The 18,593-nt window shown below is 36.4% G+C and overlaps 1 protein-coding gene across 2 annotated transcripts in view; it reads left to right on the top strand.

Moving 5' to 3' along the window:
* ACBD6 (acyl-CoA binding domain containing 6) overlaps nucleotides 1-18,593 on the top strand; it is a 188,597-nt gene that overhangs the window by 87,978 nt on the left and 82,026 nt on the right. The window contains exon 6 of one of the 2 annotated variants that reach the window (XM_081824781.1): nucleotides 13,600-14,581. The exons of the other annotated variant lie outside the window; for it this stretch is intronic. Coding sequence (XP_081680907.1) covers nucleotides 13,600-13,731 — 132 coding nt within the window. The 3' untranslated portion in view covers nucleotides 13,732-14,581. Of the gene's footprint in view, nucleotides 1-13,599; nucleotides 14,582-18,593 lie in introns of those variants that run through there. 2 annotated transcript variants of the gene reach the window in all.

Below are 18,593 nucleotides of genomic sequence, written 5' to 3' on the forward strand. Positions count from 1 at the left end.
TTGAGGCAAAAACTTTCAGTTCTTCTCGTTGTTTCTTTTGCAATTTACCTGCATATTTCTTTTTTTTTTTTTAGATTTTATTTATTTGACAGAACACAGCGAGAGAGAAGGAACACAAGCAGGGGGAGTGGGAGAGGGAGAAGCAGGCTTCCTGCTGAGCAGGGAGCCCCATGCAGGGCTGGATCCCAGGCCCCTGGGATCATGACCTGAGCTGAGGGCAGACGCTTAACGACTGAGCCACCCAGGCACCCCCTACCTGCATATTTCTAAATAACATACATGTATCTCTTGATTTTTCAACTTTAGCCATTATTGATTTTCTTTTCTGCTATATTAGGATTTAGCTGTTTTACTCATATTCCTCTCTCCTCTTCCCACCCTCCTAACAGTTATGTCACAACATTTAGTTTCATTTTCTGATTGAATCTCTACAGAATCAATGTTAAAGTATTATTATTATTTTATAATTAATTATAATATAGGTGTAAAGTAATTCTATTATTATTTCTATGTAAATTATACTCATTGCTGAGCTTTAGGTGGTGCTGGGTGTACTAGTCAGCTTTTGCTGTTAGCCACATTTCAGTGGTTAGTAACTCTGTTTATTTCTTGCTCATATTTCAGAAGGGTTTTGGATCAGTCAGGCTCTGCCATGTTAGCTAGCCTTGTTTGGGCGCAGTTCATCTCAATTTCATGTATCTTCTCATTTTCATTCTGAGGTCCAGTCTCAATGGATAGACACTGTCTGGGGCAGAACTAAGGGCAGACTGAATCAGACCCCACAAAATACATTTAATTTAAAGCTTTTGCTTAGATGTAGCATGTGTCACATCTACTCACATTCCTTCGGCCAAAACAAGTCACGAGGCCAAACTCCAAGTCTGGATGGTAGGAAACCTCTTCTGACAACAGGGAAGCAATGCGCAGGTGGGAAGGAAATGAATAATTATGTAATTATGAATAATATAATCTACATGCCGTGGTACAACATTCTGTTTTTCTGAAGGCTAATCCTTACTTTTTTTGTTGTTTTTATGTTATATCTTCTATGTTTCTATCATTAATTCTTTCCTCAAATTGCCCAACAGAGGTCTTCTCTGTGCAGTCACACACATCAGGTAATCAATCCCGTACTGTTTTAGTGATGTCCCTTCTGGAGCTCTCCTTTCTTTTTCTCTAGTCTCAACTGGGTGCTCTCTGGGCCTGTTGTATAGATGTCATCCTGGGATTACGTTTTACCACTGTCTTGGGAATTCCTTTCCCTTCTCTCCCTGTTTTCTGGATCCCGGGTCTTTTATTATTTATTTCCTTGTTTAGATGAAGTGTCTCCTCCAGTAGCTTCCTTTTTTATTTATTTCCCAGTTTTGATGGAGCATTTCCTCTAGTAGCTTCCTGAGAAAGGTAAATGTTTTGAGATCTTCCGTGTTGAAAATGTTTCAATTAGAGTTTTGGGCATATTCCATATGCTCAATAAATATTTGACGAACTAATGAATGATTAAATGAATGAATAAGTAGGAGCAGTATATCATAGGGGTGCCTGGGTGGCACAGTTGGTTGAGTGTCTGACTCTTGGTTTCAGCTCAGGTTGTGATCTTGGGGTCATGAGATCGAGCCCCATGTTGGGCTCCATGCTTAGTACCGAGTCTGCTTGAGATTCTCTCTCTCCCTCTCCCTGCTCCTTCCTGCTCCTCCCTGCTCCTCTCTGCTCCTCTCTCTCCCTCTCCCTGCGTGCCCTCTCTTCCTCTCACTCTCCGATATAAATAAATAAAGCTTTAAAAAGAAAAAGAGAAGCAGTATATTATAATTGTGGTGAGCTAGACTACATAGGTTCAAATCTTAGCACTGTCACTTCCTAGCCATATGACCTTTGTCAAGTTTATTCTGTCTCAGTTTCCTTATGTATAAAACGGAGATTATCATAGTACCTGTGTCAGCATTGTTTTGAGGATTAAATCAGTTAATATATATAAAGCACTTAAATGATACCTGATGCACACATAACAAGCACTCAATAAATTTTAGCTATCTTGATTGTTTTTAATGAATAATGTGAATGAAATGTAATAATATAATGAAGAAATGAATGAAGATCACTTAACTTTTTTTTTTACGATTTCACTCATCTATTTATTTTAGAGAAAGAGAGAGAGAGTACGTGTGTGTGCAGGGGGAGGGGCACTGGGGGAGGGACAGGGATAGGCAAACTCCTCACTGGGAGCCCAGCGTGGGGCTCAATCCCACGACCCCAAGATCGTGACCCCAGCTGAAACCAAGAGGTCAGACACCCAACTGATTAAGCTACCCAGGTGCCCCGACTCTATTTTTTTATTTATTTTAAAATTTTTTAAATTTTTTTAATTTTTTAAAGATTTTATTTATTTATCAGAGAGAGAGAGACAGACGCAGGCAGAGGGAGAAGCAGGCTCCTTGCTGAGCAAGGAGCCCAATGTGGGACTCGATCCCAGGACCCTGGGATCATGACCTGAGCCAAAGGCAGACGCTTAACCGACTGAGCCACCCAGGCATCCCCCGACTCTATTTTTTTTAAAGGCTTAATTTTTTTTAGAGAAGTTTTAGGTTTACAATAAAATGGAGAGGAAGGTGCAGAGACTTCCCATACACTCCCTGCCTCCTGCATGTGTATAGCCAACCCCATTATTAACATCACTCACCAGAATTGGACATTTTTTACCAAGGATGAACCTACATTGATACATCATAATCAACCAAAGTCCATAGTTTACCTTAGGGTTGACTCTGGGTGTGGGTTTGGACAAATGTATAATGATATCTATCCATCATTTTAATATCATACAGAATATTTTCACTGCCCTTACAATTCTATGTGCTCTGCCTAGTTATACTCCCTGCTCTGCTCCAACCATTGATCTTTTTATTTTCTTTTTATTAGCATGGTATATTTCCCCCCAGACATTTACTTTTACTCTATATGTGTCATTATATTTAAAGTGGGTTTCTTATAGACACAGTATAGTGGGGTCACGTTTTTGATCCACTGAGACAATCTGTCTTTTAACTGGTGTATTTAGACCATTGACATTCAAAGTAATTATTGATATAGTTGGATTAGTATCTATCATTTTTGTTTACTGTTTTCTATTACACTCTATTTATTCCTATTTTTATCTTCTCTTTTTCTACTTTTTGTGGTTTTAATTGAGGATTTAATATAATTCCATTTTCTCTCCTTTCTTAGCTTATCAGTTAGGCCTCTTTTTTTTTTTTTTTTAACCTTCTTTTAGTGGTTGCTCTGGAGTTTTCAATATACATTTACAACTACTCCAGGTCTATTATCATGATAACATGATACCATTTCATGAATAGTGTATCTTATAATAAGATAATAATAAGAAAATAATCTTAATTTATCCCTCCAGTCCCTGTATCATTGCTGTCACTCATTTCACTTACATGTAAGCATACATAAGCATATATACGTGTATATATAAGCATACATAATTGAGCACAATGTTGCTGGTATTTTGAACAAACTGTTATCTGTTTGATCAATGAAAAATAAGAAAAAAGTTTTTATTTTTCCCTCACTTATTCCTTCTTCTCTGTTCTTCTTTTCTTTATGTAGATCCAAGTTTCTGACCTGTATTATTTTCCTTCTCTCTAAAGAACTTCTTTTAACATTTTTTGCAAGGTCTACTGGCAACAAATGCCCTCAATTTTTGTTTGTCTGGGAAAGTCTTTATTTCTCCTTTGTTTTTGAAGAATTTCTCAGGGTACAAAATTGTAGGTTGGTGTTTTTTCTAAACTACTCTCTTGCATGGTTTCATTCTTTTCTTTTTTTTTTTAAGATCTTATTTATTTACAGTGCAGGTATGGGGGAGGGGTAGAGGGAGAGGGAGACTGTCAGCAGACTCCACACTGAGCGCATGGAGCCCGACAGAGGGCTCGTTCTCACCACCCTGAGATCATGACCTGAGCTGAAATCAAGAGTCGGACACTTAACTGACTGAGCCACCCAGGCGCCCCTCTTGCACGGTTTCTGAGGAGAAGTCAGATGTAATTCTTATCTTTGTTCCTCTATAAGTAAGGCAATTTTTCTCCAGCTTCTTTCAAGATTTTTCTTTGTCTTTGATTTTCTGTAGTTTGAAAACAATATGCCTAGGTGTAGTGTGTGTGTGTTTTGGTGTTTATCTTGCTTGGTGTTTTCTGAGCTTCCTGGATCTGTGGTTTCATGTATAGCATTAATTTGGGGGAAGGGGAAATCCAGTCATTGTTTCACATACTTCTTCTGTACCTTCTGTTTCTGGTGTCCCCATTATGCATATGTCACACCTTTTGTTTTCCCACAGTTCTTGGATATTCTGTTCTGGTTTTTTTCAGTCTTTATTCTCTTTGATTTTCAGTTTTCATGGATTCTATTAGGTATATCCTCTAGCTCAAAGATTATTTCCTTAGTCGTATCCAGGCCACTAATAAGCCCATCAAAGGCATTATTTGTTTCTACTACAGGTTTTTGTGTTTTTTTTTTTTTCACCTCTAGCATTTCTCTTTGGTTTTCCTTAGAATTTCTATGTCTTTGGTAACATGGTCCATCTGTTCTTGCACACTGTCGATTTTATCTCTTAGAGCCTTTGGCATATTAATCATAGTTGTTATAAATTCTTGGCCTGATGATGGCAATGTCCTTGCCATATTTGGGTCTGATAATTGCTGTCTCTTCAGATTGTGTTTTTTACCCTTTGGTATGCCTTGTAATTTTTACTAGTAGCTACACATCATATACTGGGTAAAAGGAACTGCTATGAATAGTTCTTTAGTAATGTGGTGGTGAGGTGTGGAAGAGGCAAAGGGCTGTATAGTCCTATGATTAGGTCTCAGTCTCAGTCTATGCCTCTGGTCTGTGAATCTCACAAGTGGTTCTGTCTTTTTTCCTCCCTGTTTAGGTGGAACAGGATGGCTAGAGTGGGCTGCAGTTGGGTATTTCCCTTACCCCAGGTCAGTTGGCTCTGATAATACCCTAGCAGTTAGGCACTGGTTAACTAGCTTTCCTCAAAGGCAGGCCTTATTAAGAACAGAGTGCTCTCTGAGGTGCCTGGGTGGCTCAGTCGTTAGGCGTCTGCCTTCGGCTCAGGTCATGATCCCAGGGTCCTGGGATGGAGCCCCGCATCGGGCTCCCTGCTCAGTGGGGAGTCTGCTTCTCCCTCTCCCACTCCCCTTGCTTGTGTTCCCTCTCTTGCTGTGTCTCTCTCTGTCAAATGAATAAATAAAATCTTAAAAAAAAAAATTAATTAAAAAAAAAAAAAAGAACAGAGTGCTCTGATATATTTCAAAAGGATTCATTTCCCACTCCAGAATCAGGAGGGGATTTTTCTCTGATAGTTACTTTGGGAACCTGGCCAAACTCCTGGAGGTAAATTTCACAATGTCGGGTAGCCTCCCCACCATGGAGTAGATTCCCCTGGAGTTTTTAACTCTCAGAGTTGTTCACGCTGAGCTTTCAGCAGTTTGTCAGTTTTGTCAGTTGTAGTCTGGTTTTTCTGCCTGGCAGTTCCTGGGGTGGTTTTCACTTATGAAGCTCTGCTTCAGAAAGTTGAGTTCACCTGTCTGCCTCTCTAGTCTTGGGGGCAGTGGTTTGCCCTGTGTCCTCCCCTCTCTCTCTCTTTTTTTTTTTTCAAAAATTTTATTTATTTGAGCGAGAGAGTGCACAAGCGAGAGAGTGAGTGAGCATGAGTTGGGGGAAGGGGCAGAGGGAGAAGCAGGCTTCTGCCCTTCCCTGCTGAGCAGAGAGCCTGATGCAGGACTGGAACCCAGGACCCTGGGATCATGACCTAAGCCGAAGGCAGACGCTTAACCTACTGAGCCACCCAGGCACCCCTGTGACTTCCCCTCTCTTATGAATCCAACAAGAATAGTTGATTTTTCAACCTGTTCAGCATTTTGCTTGTTGTTAGGAGGGAGTGACAACTTCCAATCTCCTTATATATGGAATTGGAAACTGGAAGTCCACTTAACTTTTCAAGGTCACTTTTTCCCTGGAATGTATTGTGCATGTACTAGACGTTCCCTATTAGAATTTTCCATCTTTCAAATAATGATACTTTATATGGTGTGTGTTTTAGTTTACAGAGTACTTTCACTTATTATCTTCCCAACAACCCTATAAGGTAGATGCTATCCTCATTTTACAGACAGGAACTAATTCAGAGATATACATATCAATACTCAAATACATATAAGTGCTAAGTGGAAATGCAGGTCTGAGAGAGTGTCTTTTTTGCCACTGGATTTAAGAAGAATATGCGATTTCCAGTTGGCCCTGCTAGTGTTATTCTCTGATTTGCAACAATTTCTTTTATTTTTTTTTAAGATTTTATTTATTAGTTTGACAGAGAGAGACACAGCGAGAGGAGGGAACACAAGCAGGGGAGTGGGAGAGGGAGAAGGAGGTTTCCCGCGGAGCAGGGAGCCTGATGCGGGGCTCGATCCCAGGACCCTGGGATCACGACCTGAGCCGAAGGCAGATGCTAAACGACTGAGCCACCCAGGCACCCCAACAATTTCTTTTATAAAATAGTACTAAAAGGCAAATCTACCACACAACCTTTGCAAAGATCACTGGACAGCATTAATAGGAATAAAACGTCTAGAACACAAATAGCTTACACTAACACAATTTTTTTTTTTTTAAAGATAAAAGAAACTTGTAAAATGTAGTGCTTCTGTCATTCAGTTACTTTGATGTAGTATGGTTTCCCAGGTCTTCCAGTTTGTTACCCATGCAGCTACCTTTAACCCCAGCCTGCCAGAACATTGTGTTTCCAGGAACAGATGAAGTGCTTACACATTCATAGACTGAGACGCCAAGAATTCAGTTGGGTTCTCTCATTGCTCCAAGCAGATTTCTGCCCTCTCAGCCATGACATCTCAGGCTGGGCCTTGAATACTGATGGCAAGCCTTTTATTATTAATCAGGGATTTGTATGAATTAATTTAAGAACATGAGGGAAATGAGAGCTTAAAATTAGAATCAAACTTAACATCCTAAATAAAATAAATGGTATTGCTTCATGACTTTTAAAGCTCTAGCAAATAAAACAACAACTTGGTAAGCCTTGATGATGGACTAAAAGTATGAAATGTCAGAATTAAATTGCTAGCTAAATACTCTTAACCCCTTTATAAAAAAAGACATTTCCCTACTATAATAAGTTGGGTGACAATTAAAGTTTTGAAAGGACATCCAGTTCTTTGTGTCCATCTATCTGATATTTGAGCTTGAGAGATTTCATTACTGATTACCTAGGATTCTTTGGGATGGTATATGACTTTATTTAAAATGTTCATCCAGCAAGTTCAACCCAATTTCAGTCTTGCCTTAGATGACTAAAAATTACATTTATTGCACTAAAAATTTGCTGTAAGCACATAAAGAAATTTAATTATAGTCATAAAACAAGTCATAGTCATAGAAATTTAATTTATAGTCATAAATGATATGCTTGCTTTTCCACCTATTGAAATAAACACAATCATATATTGCTGGAAATATATATATTTGGATCTGTAACTATCATGGCACATGAACATATATATAAAATGCTTTTAAATAATTCATATTTCATAATGAAGTTATTATGAATAAGTATAGTTCCTGGTGTATATCTTTTATTTATTCAAGCCGTAATTACTACTAATATAGTAAGGCACGTGTTTCTAATTGGAGAAAATTACATGGTGTTTCCAGCTGATACTGTAAATAGGACATTGTTTTTCACATAACAGAAAAAAGTTTTATAAAAAAAAAAAAGAAACAAGTTTTGTAGTTATACTTACTATACCATTCTCCATATGTCTGTTGGTTCTTTCAAATGCTTTGAAGGAAGTTACCTTTCTCTCCATCTCTTTCCCTTCTTGCTTTGCTTTAAATTTGTAGCTCATGTCAGAATACAATTTACATGTTTTTGCCTTGAGAAACGGCTGCAAAATCTCGTGAAACTGATGGTGTTAACCTAACAAAAGGTTTAAGAAGCAGAGTCAGTATATTGAGGGTAAATTTATGTTTTTATTTAAGATTTGAGAAAGGAAAAAAAATGTAAGTCCTTAAATAACTTTCTACATTTGAGTATATGTTATTTTGATTGTATATTTGATTAAAATAGTAATTTGAAGGCATTTGTTCATTCACACTAATAATTGAGAAATGCATTCTAAACTGTCACATTCTCATTTGCATTAGTACGGGCAGCACCATTTCAAAATCAAGCCTAACTTTATATCAGAAGCTCATATTTAATACAAAATCAGAAAGTAGTAAAAGTAGGTTAAATCTTATGAGCTTTGGCAACTTCTCATTTTTTATTGTGGTAAAATACACATAACATAAAATTTACCATTTTAGCCATTTAGCTGTGGTACTAAATACATTCACTTGCACTATCACCACCATCCATCTATAGAATTTTTTCATCTTCCCCAACCAAAAGTCTGTACTCATTAAACACTAACTCCCCATTCCCTCCCCCATCTCCACCCACCCCCCCCCAGCAACTACCATTCTACCTTCTATCTCCATGAATGTAACTACTTTAGGTATCTCATGGAAATGGAATCACAAGTATTTGTCCTTTGTGACTGACTTATTCCACTTAGCATAACGTCTTCAGGTTCATCTATGTTATTGCATGTGTCAGAATTTCCTTGCTTTTTAAAACTAAATAATATTGCATTGTATGTCTATACCACATTTCATTTATCTGTCTTTGGACATTTGAGTTGCTTTCATATTTTGGCTATTATGAATAATGTTGCTATGAATGTGGGTGTACAAATTTTTGTTTGATTTTTTCCAACACTTTATTATGAAAAATTTTAAGCATACAGCAAAGTTGAAAGAATTTTACAGTGAACATCTATATCCCTACCACCTAGATTCTACGACTAATATTTTACTGTGCTGGCTTTATCAATATCTATCCATCTTTCTGTCCATCAGTCAATCTTATTTTAGATGCATTTCAGAGTATTTTGCAGACAACACATTTCCTTCTAAATGCTTCAGCATCATATCACTTACTAGAATTCAGTATTTGTTTTTTCTTTTGAGATAGCATTTACATACAGTGAAATGCACAGATCTTAACTGCACATTCAATTCATATACCTATGTAAGTGAAACTCTTGTCAAGATATAGAACATTACTGTCACCCCAGAAAGTTCCATCATGCCCCTTCCCAGCTGGTTCGTTCTTCTAATTCCACAAATGTAACCATTGTTCTTATAATTTTTCTACCATAGATTGGTTTTGTAAGTTTTAGAACTTTATGTAAATGGAATCATAATACGTACTTTCTGTGTAAGTTTTCTTCCATTTAGCATTATGTTTTGAGTTTCATTCACTTTGTTCTGTAAATCAGTTCTTTCTTTTTTCATATTACTGAGTAATATTCCATCATATAAATATATCATTATCCATTGCCTTGTGATGGACACCTGGGCTGTTTTCTTTTCTTTTTTCTTTTTAAGATTTTATTTATTAATTTGACACAGAGAGACACAGTGAGAGAGGGAACACAAGCAGGGGGAGTGGGAGAGGGAGAAGCAGGCTTCCCAGGACCCTGGGATCATGACCTGAGCCGAAGGCAGACGCTTAACAACTGAGCCACCCAGGCACCCAACCTGGGCTGTTTTCATGGCAACTTATTATTACTTATTTTATACAGGATAAAGTAATAACTCCCTTGCTTATTTCTTCATCCTTAAGTCACTAACATTATGGCTTAGTAACTCCGTGTGAGGAGATTTTTTAAAGTAGTAAATTTAAAATGCTTCTCAATTCCCTGATAACTCAGCAACAGCGTTTCTCTTTACCTTAGATCTTAGCCAGTGAAAGAGATCGAATAGTTGCTGATTTAAATATGTATCACACATACTGGTATGTGGTATTTTCTTTAATGCTGGTAAATAAAGTATCCTACAGGGAGCCACTGCCTTCCCTGCTAGGCGCATCTTGGCACCTTAAACTGCCTCCTGGTCCTAATCCTGTCTTTACATTTTTGAAACAACATTGTCGGGTCACTATTGAGAGGGAGGTGTAAGTGGGAGGCCTTGTGTAGTTTCTGGTGCTTCAGGTAGCCAGCTGCCCTAGCAGCAAAGGGTAGACGATAGGGATGACAGAGGGGACAGAGACACGGAAGGTTATCGGTAGCTGAAGTCAGTCTCCACCACAATAGTCAATTTAAACCCAGTGTTTTTGCAGAGAGAAATTCAAGTCAGTCTGTTTGCAGTATTTCTTTTGCACAGGATAGCAAGATGACAACTCTCACAAATTTAAATATACTAACTTTGCTATGTTTTTGTCTACTGTACTTACGGTGTACATTTTGTATGTGTTCTCAAAATACCATAAGAACATCAAGACTCGTTTTATAATGCATTCATTTTTCATTTAATTTGTGGTATCAGGAGAAAATCTAGTTTTAAAAAAATTCTACAGGTATAAGGACAAGTAACTAAGGATATCAAAGCAGCATTTAAAATATTAAGACCTGCTCTGTATTTTCCATAAAGTATGAAAGTAATACCACTTAATAGGTTAGCTGCCACCCTGCACTTTCAGAGCACTTAAGAGTCATTCATCTGTCTGAGATAGGACAGCATTTGCACTCGTGGTTAACAGATGAGAACTCTTTTTTACCCCCTGTGTTTTACTGTATTCGAATTCCAGAATTTATCCAGAGCTCTCCAAATAGTGCTTCTTAGTCTTCTTGTAGCCAAAGCTTCCTTTAAATAATGGCTTTCCCCCTAATCCCCTAAATACTTGCAGGATATTTTTTCAGGAGACTTGTTAAAACTAGAAACAAAGAATTGTCAGCTTTTGTGGTACAGTGAAAGTACATTTAACTTGAAAATTTGTAGGAGATTGTATCATTCATAGAAAATAAAGCAATTATATAAAAAATAGGTGAACTACTTTATGAATTTGGATAGTCTTTAAGAAACTTGTCGCTTTAATGTGTATCTACTTCATGGTTTTTCTTTTAGAGGAGAGATTATGAAATCCTGTATCTGAAATAATTTAATAATTGCATTATATTGGTCGAGATATGTGTGTGGTTACCAAAGAGAAAAGGAAGAAAACACAGGTGTTTACTTCCTGATTTTGTCCTGAATGGGTATGAGGATAGCATCTCTGCAAATTACTGGTCATGTTATTACTTGAATTTATAATCTTAGAGCATGTTCACAGGAACTTTATAATTTGAAGTAAAAGGGGAAAGATTTATGCGATCTGAAGAGATCACATTCAGACACCTAGTTGTGCTGGTCTTTCTTCATTTAAGTATAGAACATTTTGAAAGCAAAATTCCAAAGTGATTTATTTTATCTTTATTTATTTACAGGTATGTTTAATCTTGCTCTTGTTTTGGGCTTCTTAATACTGTGTGAAAATATTAATCATTAGGTGGTCTTAATGTAGATATCTTCAGCACTTCTACAGAAAGTCATTGTCAGAGAATTCATTCTAATTCAAGGTTAATTAGTGTACCATTAAAATAATGTGTTACAAAAATTAATTACATCACGGGTCAAAAAACATATTAAAAAGCGTAGTGTAAATGTCTGAGAGCACATCATCCTCCTTAAAACATTGCTGGACTAGTGCTACCGTTCTGGAAAATATATCTAAAGTGGAAATCACTACTGGGGTCCAGTCATAGGTGTTTCCCCTAAAGTAAATTTTTGGCACCACATATGGGAAATTTAAAATATAACTCCCATGAGACAGTAAAATGTGTTGCTTGTCTGCTTTCCCGTCGCAACGGCTAAGGATTTATATTTTAGCATTAGTCGATATAACCCTATTGGGTTAAACCTAAGGAGAAATCAGGAACCTAGTTGAAAAGTAGAAATTATCTGTACATTTTGAAGTAAAAGTACTAGATATATTAATATTATGTTTTCTTACTTAACTATTAGGTACTTTGGTAGGTGCCCCATGTAAGTATATCACACGTCATTTTAACTGTGCAGTAATTCTTGTTAATAGTTTAACTTAACAGCCATAAAATATACACTTAAAATTAGAACGAAAAAAGATAGAGACTTTGAAATCCTGATTCTCTTAATGTAAAATCTGTGAAACAGTTAAATAGAACTATAGAATATTTTATACATTGGTATTTTCCCCAAGAGTCTTATTACAGTATCTCATTGTCCCTATGAAGGGTTTTGGAATTTGTGCCTTAGTAACAACAGGTTAATACACATTAGAGCTACAGAAATTTTAACATGGGAAACTCTTTTCTCTCCTAGACAATACATTTTTTACTTGGCTTTTAGAACTGTCTCCATTAAAAGATATTCTTAGTGGGCTCTGAACAAAATAGTTTTGCTGCTATAACAAATTGTGAAGAATTTGCCCACATTTTAAAATTTTCTGCTTTCCTTCCTCTTTGGATTTTGTGTAGGCCTGTAGGAAAACATATTCACAAGTAAATAAATTGAGCAAATAGAAGAAAAAGAGAAGAATAATCTGTACGGAAGAAGTTGTCTTTGTTTTTTTCTTGTTGTTTTCTTCAAGAATAAATCCTGGTTTAATTAGTCGAACTACTAGGTGCATGAAGAGAGTCTGAAAGATAAAGGGTATAAAGTGGGTTTAGAAAAGCTTTCTTGAAAAGTGCTTTTTACTTTAAAACCATCTTTGTCCCTGCTTATATCTTCTTAAATCTTTTCTAAAATAACATAAAGTAGGGATATCAACTTAATGTAGAAAAACATTACATTCTTTAAAAATGACAACATCACTTCTACCCTCAGAAACTAGGCTTAAACTATATACCACTCATTTCTTCAGAAAAGCCCTTAGCCTCTGGGTTTTTTTTTATTCTTTGGACCAAGTGAGCTTCTTTAATTAACTAAATCAAGATTTTCTGAAAGTGGAGAATAAAATTAACATGTTGATAGTAACTGTGAGTCTTTGGTAGACAGTGGTTAAATGTTTCATATTTAGTACTTTGTCTCCTAACAATTAATCATCTATTCTGTTTTGCAAGTGCAACATTTGAAGATAGACATTAGCAGACTGTATTAGTGGTTTTTTTTTTAGATATTTCAGAGTGTAAATTTGGGGTATTAACGGGCAATGCTTAGTTTCAAACTGACTAAATTTTCTTACATTGTAAGGAATATATGAATTAATTTAGATATACTGATTGTAATTTCTACCTAAGTTGAAGTACTCATATTTTATCCATAAGATTTCTTTCACCAGAAGAAGTGAACATAATAATTTAAGAAAACTATATTTTACATTTATAAAGTACTTCAAAATTAACAACGCATTATCTTATAGTTCATTCATTCAACAAATACTATTGGTGTTACTGCTGTTAGTATTATTATCCTTTTCTTCACTCTATAGGTGAGGAAATGGATCAGGCTGAAGTAAGTCATTGGGCTTGTGCATAATGGATTCCAGAAGTAGAACTCAGGATTTCCAGTTGATTTAGAAAAGCCTACTGCCTTTCCCGTGGAGCATTTTCTATCAACTATTCTTAGAATGATTAACCTACAGTTTTACATATTACTTTGTCTTTCTTAAAACATTATATCTTTTAGGACATACCTATTAATAATTACTTGAATGGCCTAAATGCTACAATCAAAAGATACAGGGTGGCAGAATGGATAAAAAAGACCCATCTATATGCTGCCTTCAAGAGACTCACCTCTGATCTAAAGACAGACTGAAAGTGAAGAGATGGAAGAACATTTACCATGCAAATAGAAGCAAGAAACAAGCTGGGGTAGCAATACTTATATCAGACAAAATAGAGTTTAAAACAAACACTGTAGGGGCGCCTGGATGGCTCACATGTTTGAGCGTCTGCCTTTGGATCAGGTCATGATCTCCAGGTCCTGGAATTGAGCCCCATGTTGGGCTTCCAGCTCAGCGGGGAATCTGCTTCTCCCTCTCCCTCTGCCTCTTCCCCTGCTTGTGCTCTCTCTGTCTCTGTCTCTATCTCTCTCAAATGAATAAATAAAATCTTTAAAAAAAAAGAAACACTGTAGCAAGAGACAAAGAAGGGCATTACATAATGATAAAGGGATCAATCCAACAAGAAGTTATAAGAATTGTAAATATCTTGCACCTAACATTGGAGCACCTAAATACATAAAGCAAATATTAATGGACATAAAGAGAGAAATTGATGGTAATACAGTAAGAGTAGGGAATTTAATGCCCCACTTACATGAGTGGATAGATTTAGGCAGAAAATCAGTAAAGAAACAGTATCGTTGAAAGACACATTATAACAGATGGGTATAACAGATATATATAGAATGTTCCATCCAAAAACAACAGAATACACATTCTTTTCAAGTGCTCATCTAACATTCTCCAGAATAATCACGTTAGGCCACAAAACAAGTCTCAAATATTTTAAGAATATGAAATCGCACCATGCGTTTTTTTTCTGATCACAACAGTATGAAACTAGAAATCAATTACAAGAAAAAAACTGAAAAAAACACAAACATGTGGAGGCTGAACAACATGATACTAAACAACCAGTGGGTCAGTGAAGAAGTCAAAGAAGAAATAAAAAACATGGAGACAAATGAAAATGAAAACACAAAGATCCAAAATCTTTGGGGTGCAGCAAAAGCAGTTCTTAGAAGGAAATGTATAGCAATACAGGCCTGCCTCAAGAAACAAGAAAAAGCTCAAATAAACAATCTAACCTTACACCTAAAAGAACTAGGAAAAGAAGAACAAAACCCAAGGTGAGTAGAAGAAAGGAAATAATAAAGATCAGAGCATAAAGAAATGACATAAAGACTAAAAAAGAAAAAGAAAAAAAATCAATGAAATCAGAAGGAGGTTCTTTGAGAAGATAAAATTGATAACCCTTAGCCATACTCATGGGGTGGGGGGCAAAAAAGGACCCAAATAAATAAAGTCAGAAACAAAGGAGAAGTAACATCTGACACCACAGAAATACAAAGCATTTTAAGAGACTAATATGAAAAACTATATGCCAACAAATTGGACAACCTAGAAAAAATGGATAAATTACTAGAAACATACAGTCTTCTAAAACTAAATCAGGAAGAAATAGAAAATCTGAAAATCTTAGTAACAAAATTGAATTGGTAATCAAAAAACTACCAAAAAATAAAAGTCTAGGATCAGATGGATCCACAGGTGAATTCTATCAAACATTTAAAGAAGAGTTAATACCTGTTGTCCTTAAACTATTCCAAAAAATAGAAGAGGAAGGAAAGCTTTCAAATACATTCTACGAAGCCAGCATTACCCTGATACCAAAATTGTGCACAGATACCACCAAAAAAGAAAACCACAGGTCAATATCCCTGATGAACATAGATGCAAAAATCCTCCACAAAATATTAGCAAACCACATTCACAATACATTAAAAGGATCATTCACCCCCACCAAGTGGGATTTTTTTCTGGGGATGCACAGATGGTTCAGTATTCACAAACCAATCAATGTGATATGCCACATCAACAAAATGAGGGATGAAAATCATATGATCATCTCAATAGATGCAGAAAAAGCATTTGACAAAATTTGACATCTGTTCATGATAGGAACTCAACAAAGTGGGTTTAGAGGAGAAAATACCTCAACATAATAAAAGCCATATATGAAACACCCACAGCTAACACCATACTCAGTGGTGAAAAACTGAGAGCTTTTTCTCTAAGATCAGGAACAAGACAAAGATGTCCACTCTCACCACTTAATTCAATATAGTACTGGAAGTCCTAGCAATAGCAATTATACAAGAAAAAGAAATAAAAGGCATCCATATTGGTAAGGAAGAGGTTAAACTGTCCCTCTTTGCAGATGACATGTTACTATACATGGAAAACTCTAAAGGCTCCACCAGAAAACTACTAGCACTGATAAATGAATTCAGTAAAGTTGGAAGATACAAAATTAATACCCAGAAATCAGCATTTCTATATACTAATAACAAAATAACAGAGAAATTAAGAAAAAATTTCACTTACAATTGCACCAAAAATAGTAAAATACCTAGGACTAAACTTAACCAAGGAGGTGAAAGACCTGTTCTCTAAAAACTATAAAACATTGATGAAAGAAATTAAAGACAACACAAACAAATGGAAAGATAGTCCCTGCTCATGGATTGAAAGAACCAGTATTGTTAAAATGTTCATACCCAAAGCAATAAACAGATTCAGTGCAATCTCTATCAAAATACCAACAGCATTTTTCACAGAACAAGAACAAATAATCCTAAAATTTGGACGGAACCACAAAAGAGCCTGAATAGCCAAAGCAGTCTTGAGAAAGAAAAAGCTGCAGGTATCATAATTCCAGATTTCAAGGTAAGACTACAAAGCTGTAGTCATCAAAGCAGTATGGTGTTTTCATAAAATAGGCACATAGATGAATGGAACAGAGTAGAGAACCCAAATATAAACCCATGATCATATGATCAATTCGTCTATGACAAAGACAAAAATCTACAATAGGGAAAAAATAGTTTCTTCAATAAATGGTGTTGAGAAAAGTAGACAGGTGCATGTAAAAGAGTGAAACTGGACCACTTTCTCACACCATCCACAAAAATAAACTCAAAATGGATTAAAGACCTAAATGTGAGACCTGAAACCATAAAAGTCCTAGAATAGAACACAGGTAGTAATTTCTCTGACATAGGCCATAGCAACATTTTTCTAGATACGTCTCCTAAGGCAAGGGAAACAAAAGCAAAAATAAACTATTGGGACTCTATCAAAATAAAAAGCTTTTGTGCAGCAAAGGAAATCATTAGCAAAACAAAAAGGCAACCTACTGAATGGGAAAAGATATTTCTTTTTTTTTTTTTTTAAAGATTTTATTTATTTATTTGAGACAGAGAGAATGAGAGAGAGAGAACACATGAGAGGGGATAGGGTCAGAGGATGAAGCAGACTCCCTGCCGAGCAGGGAGCCCGATGCGGGACTCGATCCCGGGACTCCAGGATCATGACCTGAGCCAAAGGCAGTCGCTTAACCAACTGAGCCACCCAGGTGCCCGGGAAAAGATATTTCCAAGTGATATATCCAATGAGGGGTTAATATCCAAAATATATGAAGAGTTCATGTGCCTCAACACCAAAAAAAGTAACCCAATTAAAAAGTGGGCAGAGGATCTGAATAGACATTTTTCCAAAGACATACAGATGGCCAATAGACACATGAAAAGATGCTCAACATCAGTAATCATCAGGAAAATGCAGAAAAAAACCACAATGAGATATTACCTTATATCTGTCAGAATGGCTAAAATCAAAAACACAAGAAATAAGTGTTGTAGAGGATGTGGAGATAAAGGAGCCCTCCTGCATTGTTGGTGGGAACGTGAATTGGTGTAGCCACTGTGGAAAACAGTATGGAGGTTCCTCAAAATATTAAAAATGGAAATACCAGGGGCGCCTTGGTGGCTCAGTCAGTTGAGTGTCTGCCTTTGGCTCAGGTCGTGATCCTGGGGTCCTGGGATTGAGCCCCACATTGGGCTCCCTGCTCAGCAGGGGAGCCTGCTTTTCTCTCTTCCTCTGCCCCTCGCCCTGCTTGTGCACATGCTCTCTCTCAAATAAATAAATAAATAAATAAATAAATAAATAACATCTTTAAAAATATAGAAATACTATATGATCCCCCCCCCCCAAAATACTGTATGATCCAGTAATTTCACTACTGGGTATTTACCCAAAGAAAACAAAAACACTAATTTGAAAAGATAAATGCACCCCTATGTCTATTGCAGAATTACATACAGTAGCCAAGATGTGGAAGTAGCCTAAGTGTCCATTGATAGAAAAATGGATAAAGAAGTTGTGATATATCTATATGTGTACACAACACACACACACACGCATACAAATATTATGCTCTTGTAAAAAGATGAGAATGGCAAGCAATATGGATGGACCTAGAGGATGTTATGCTAAGTGAAATGAATCAGACTAATAAAGACAAATACCATATGATTTCACTCATGTGGAATCTAAAAAACAAAACAAATGAATAAACAAAAAGCAGAATCAGATCTATAAATACACAGAACAAACTGATGGTTGTCAGAGGGAAGGGGGCTGGGGCATGGGAAAAATGGGTGAAGGGAGAGTGGGAGATACAGACTTTTAGTTGTGGAATGAATAAATCACAGGAATAAAAGGCACAGTATAGGGAATATAGTTAGTGATACTGTAATAGAATTGTATGGTGACAAAAGCTTTTGCACAGCAAAAGAAGCAGTAAACAAAACCAAAAGACAACCAACAGAATGGGAGAAGGATTTGCAAATGACATATCAGATGAAGGGCTAGTATCCAAAACCTATAAAGAACTTCTTAAACTCAACACCCAAAGAACAAATGATCCAATCAAGAAATGGGCAGAAGACATGAACAGACATTTTTCCAAAGAAGACATCCAAATGGCCAACAGACACATGAAAAAGTGCTCAACATTGCTCGGCATCAGGGAAATCCAAATCAAAACCTCAATGAGGTATCACCTCACACCAGTCAGAATGGCTAAAATTAACAAGTCAAGAAACAACAG

This window comes from Leptonychotes weddellii, chromosome 6 (genome assembly GCF_054177405.1).
Source record: "Leptonychotes weddellii isolate Sample4059 chromosome 6, ASM5417740v2, whole genome shotgun sequence".
Taxonomy (NCBI): Eukaryota; Metazoa; Chordata; class Mammalia; order Carnivora; family Phocidae; genus Leptonychotes; species Leptonychotes weddellii.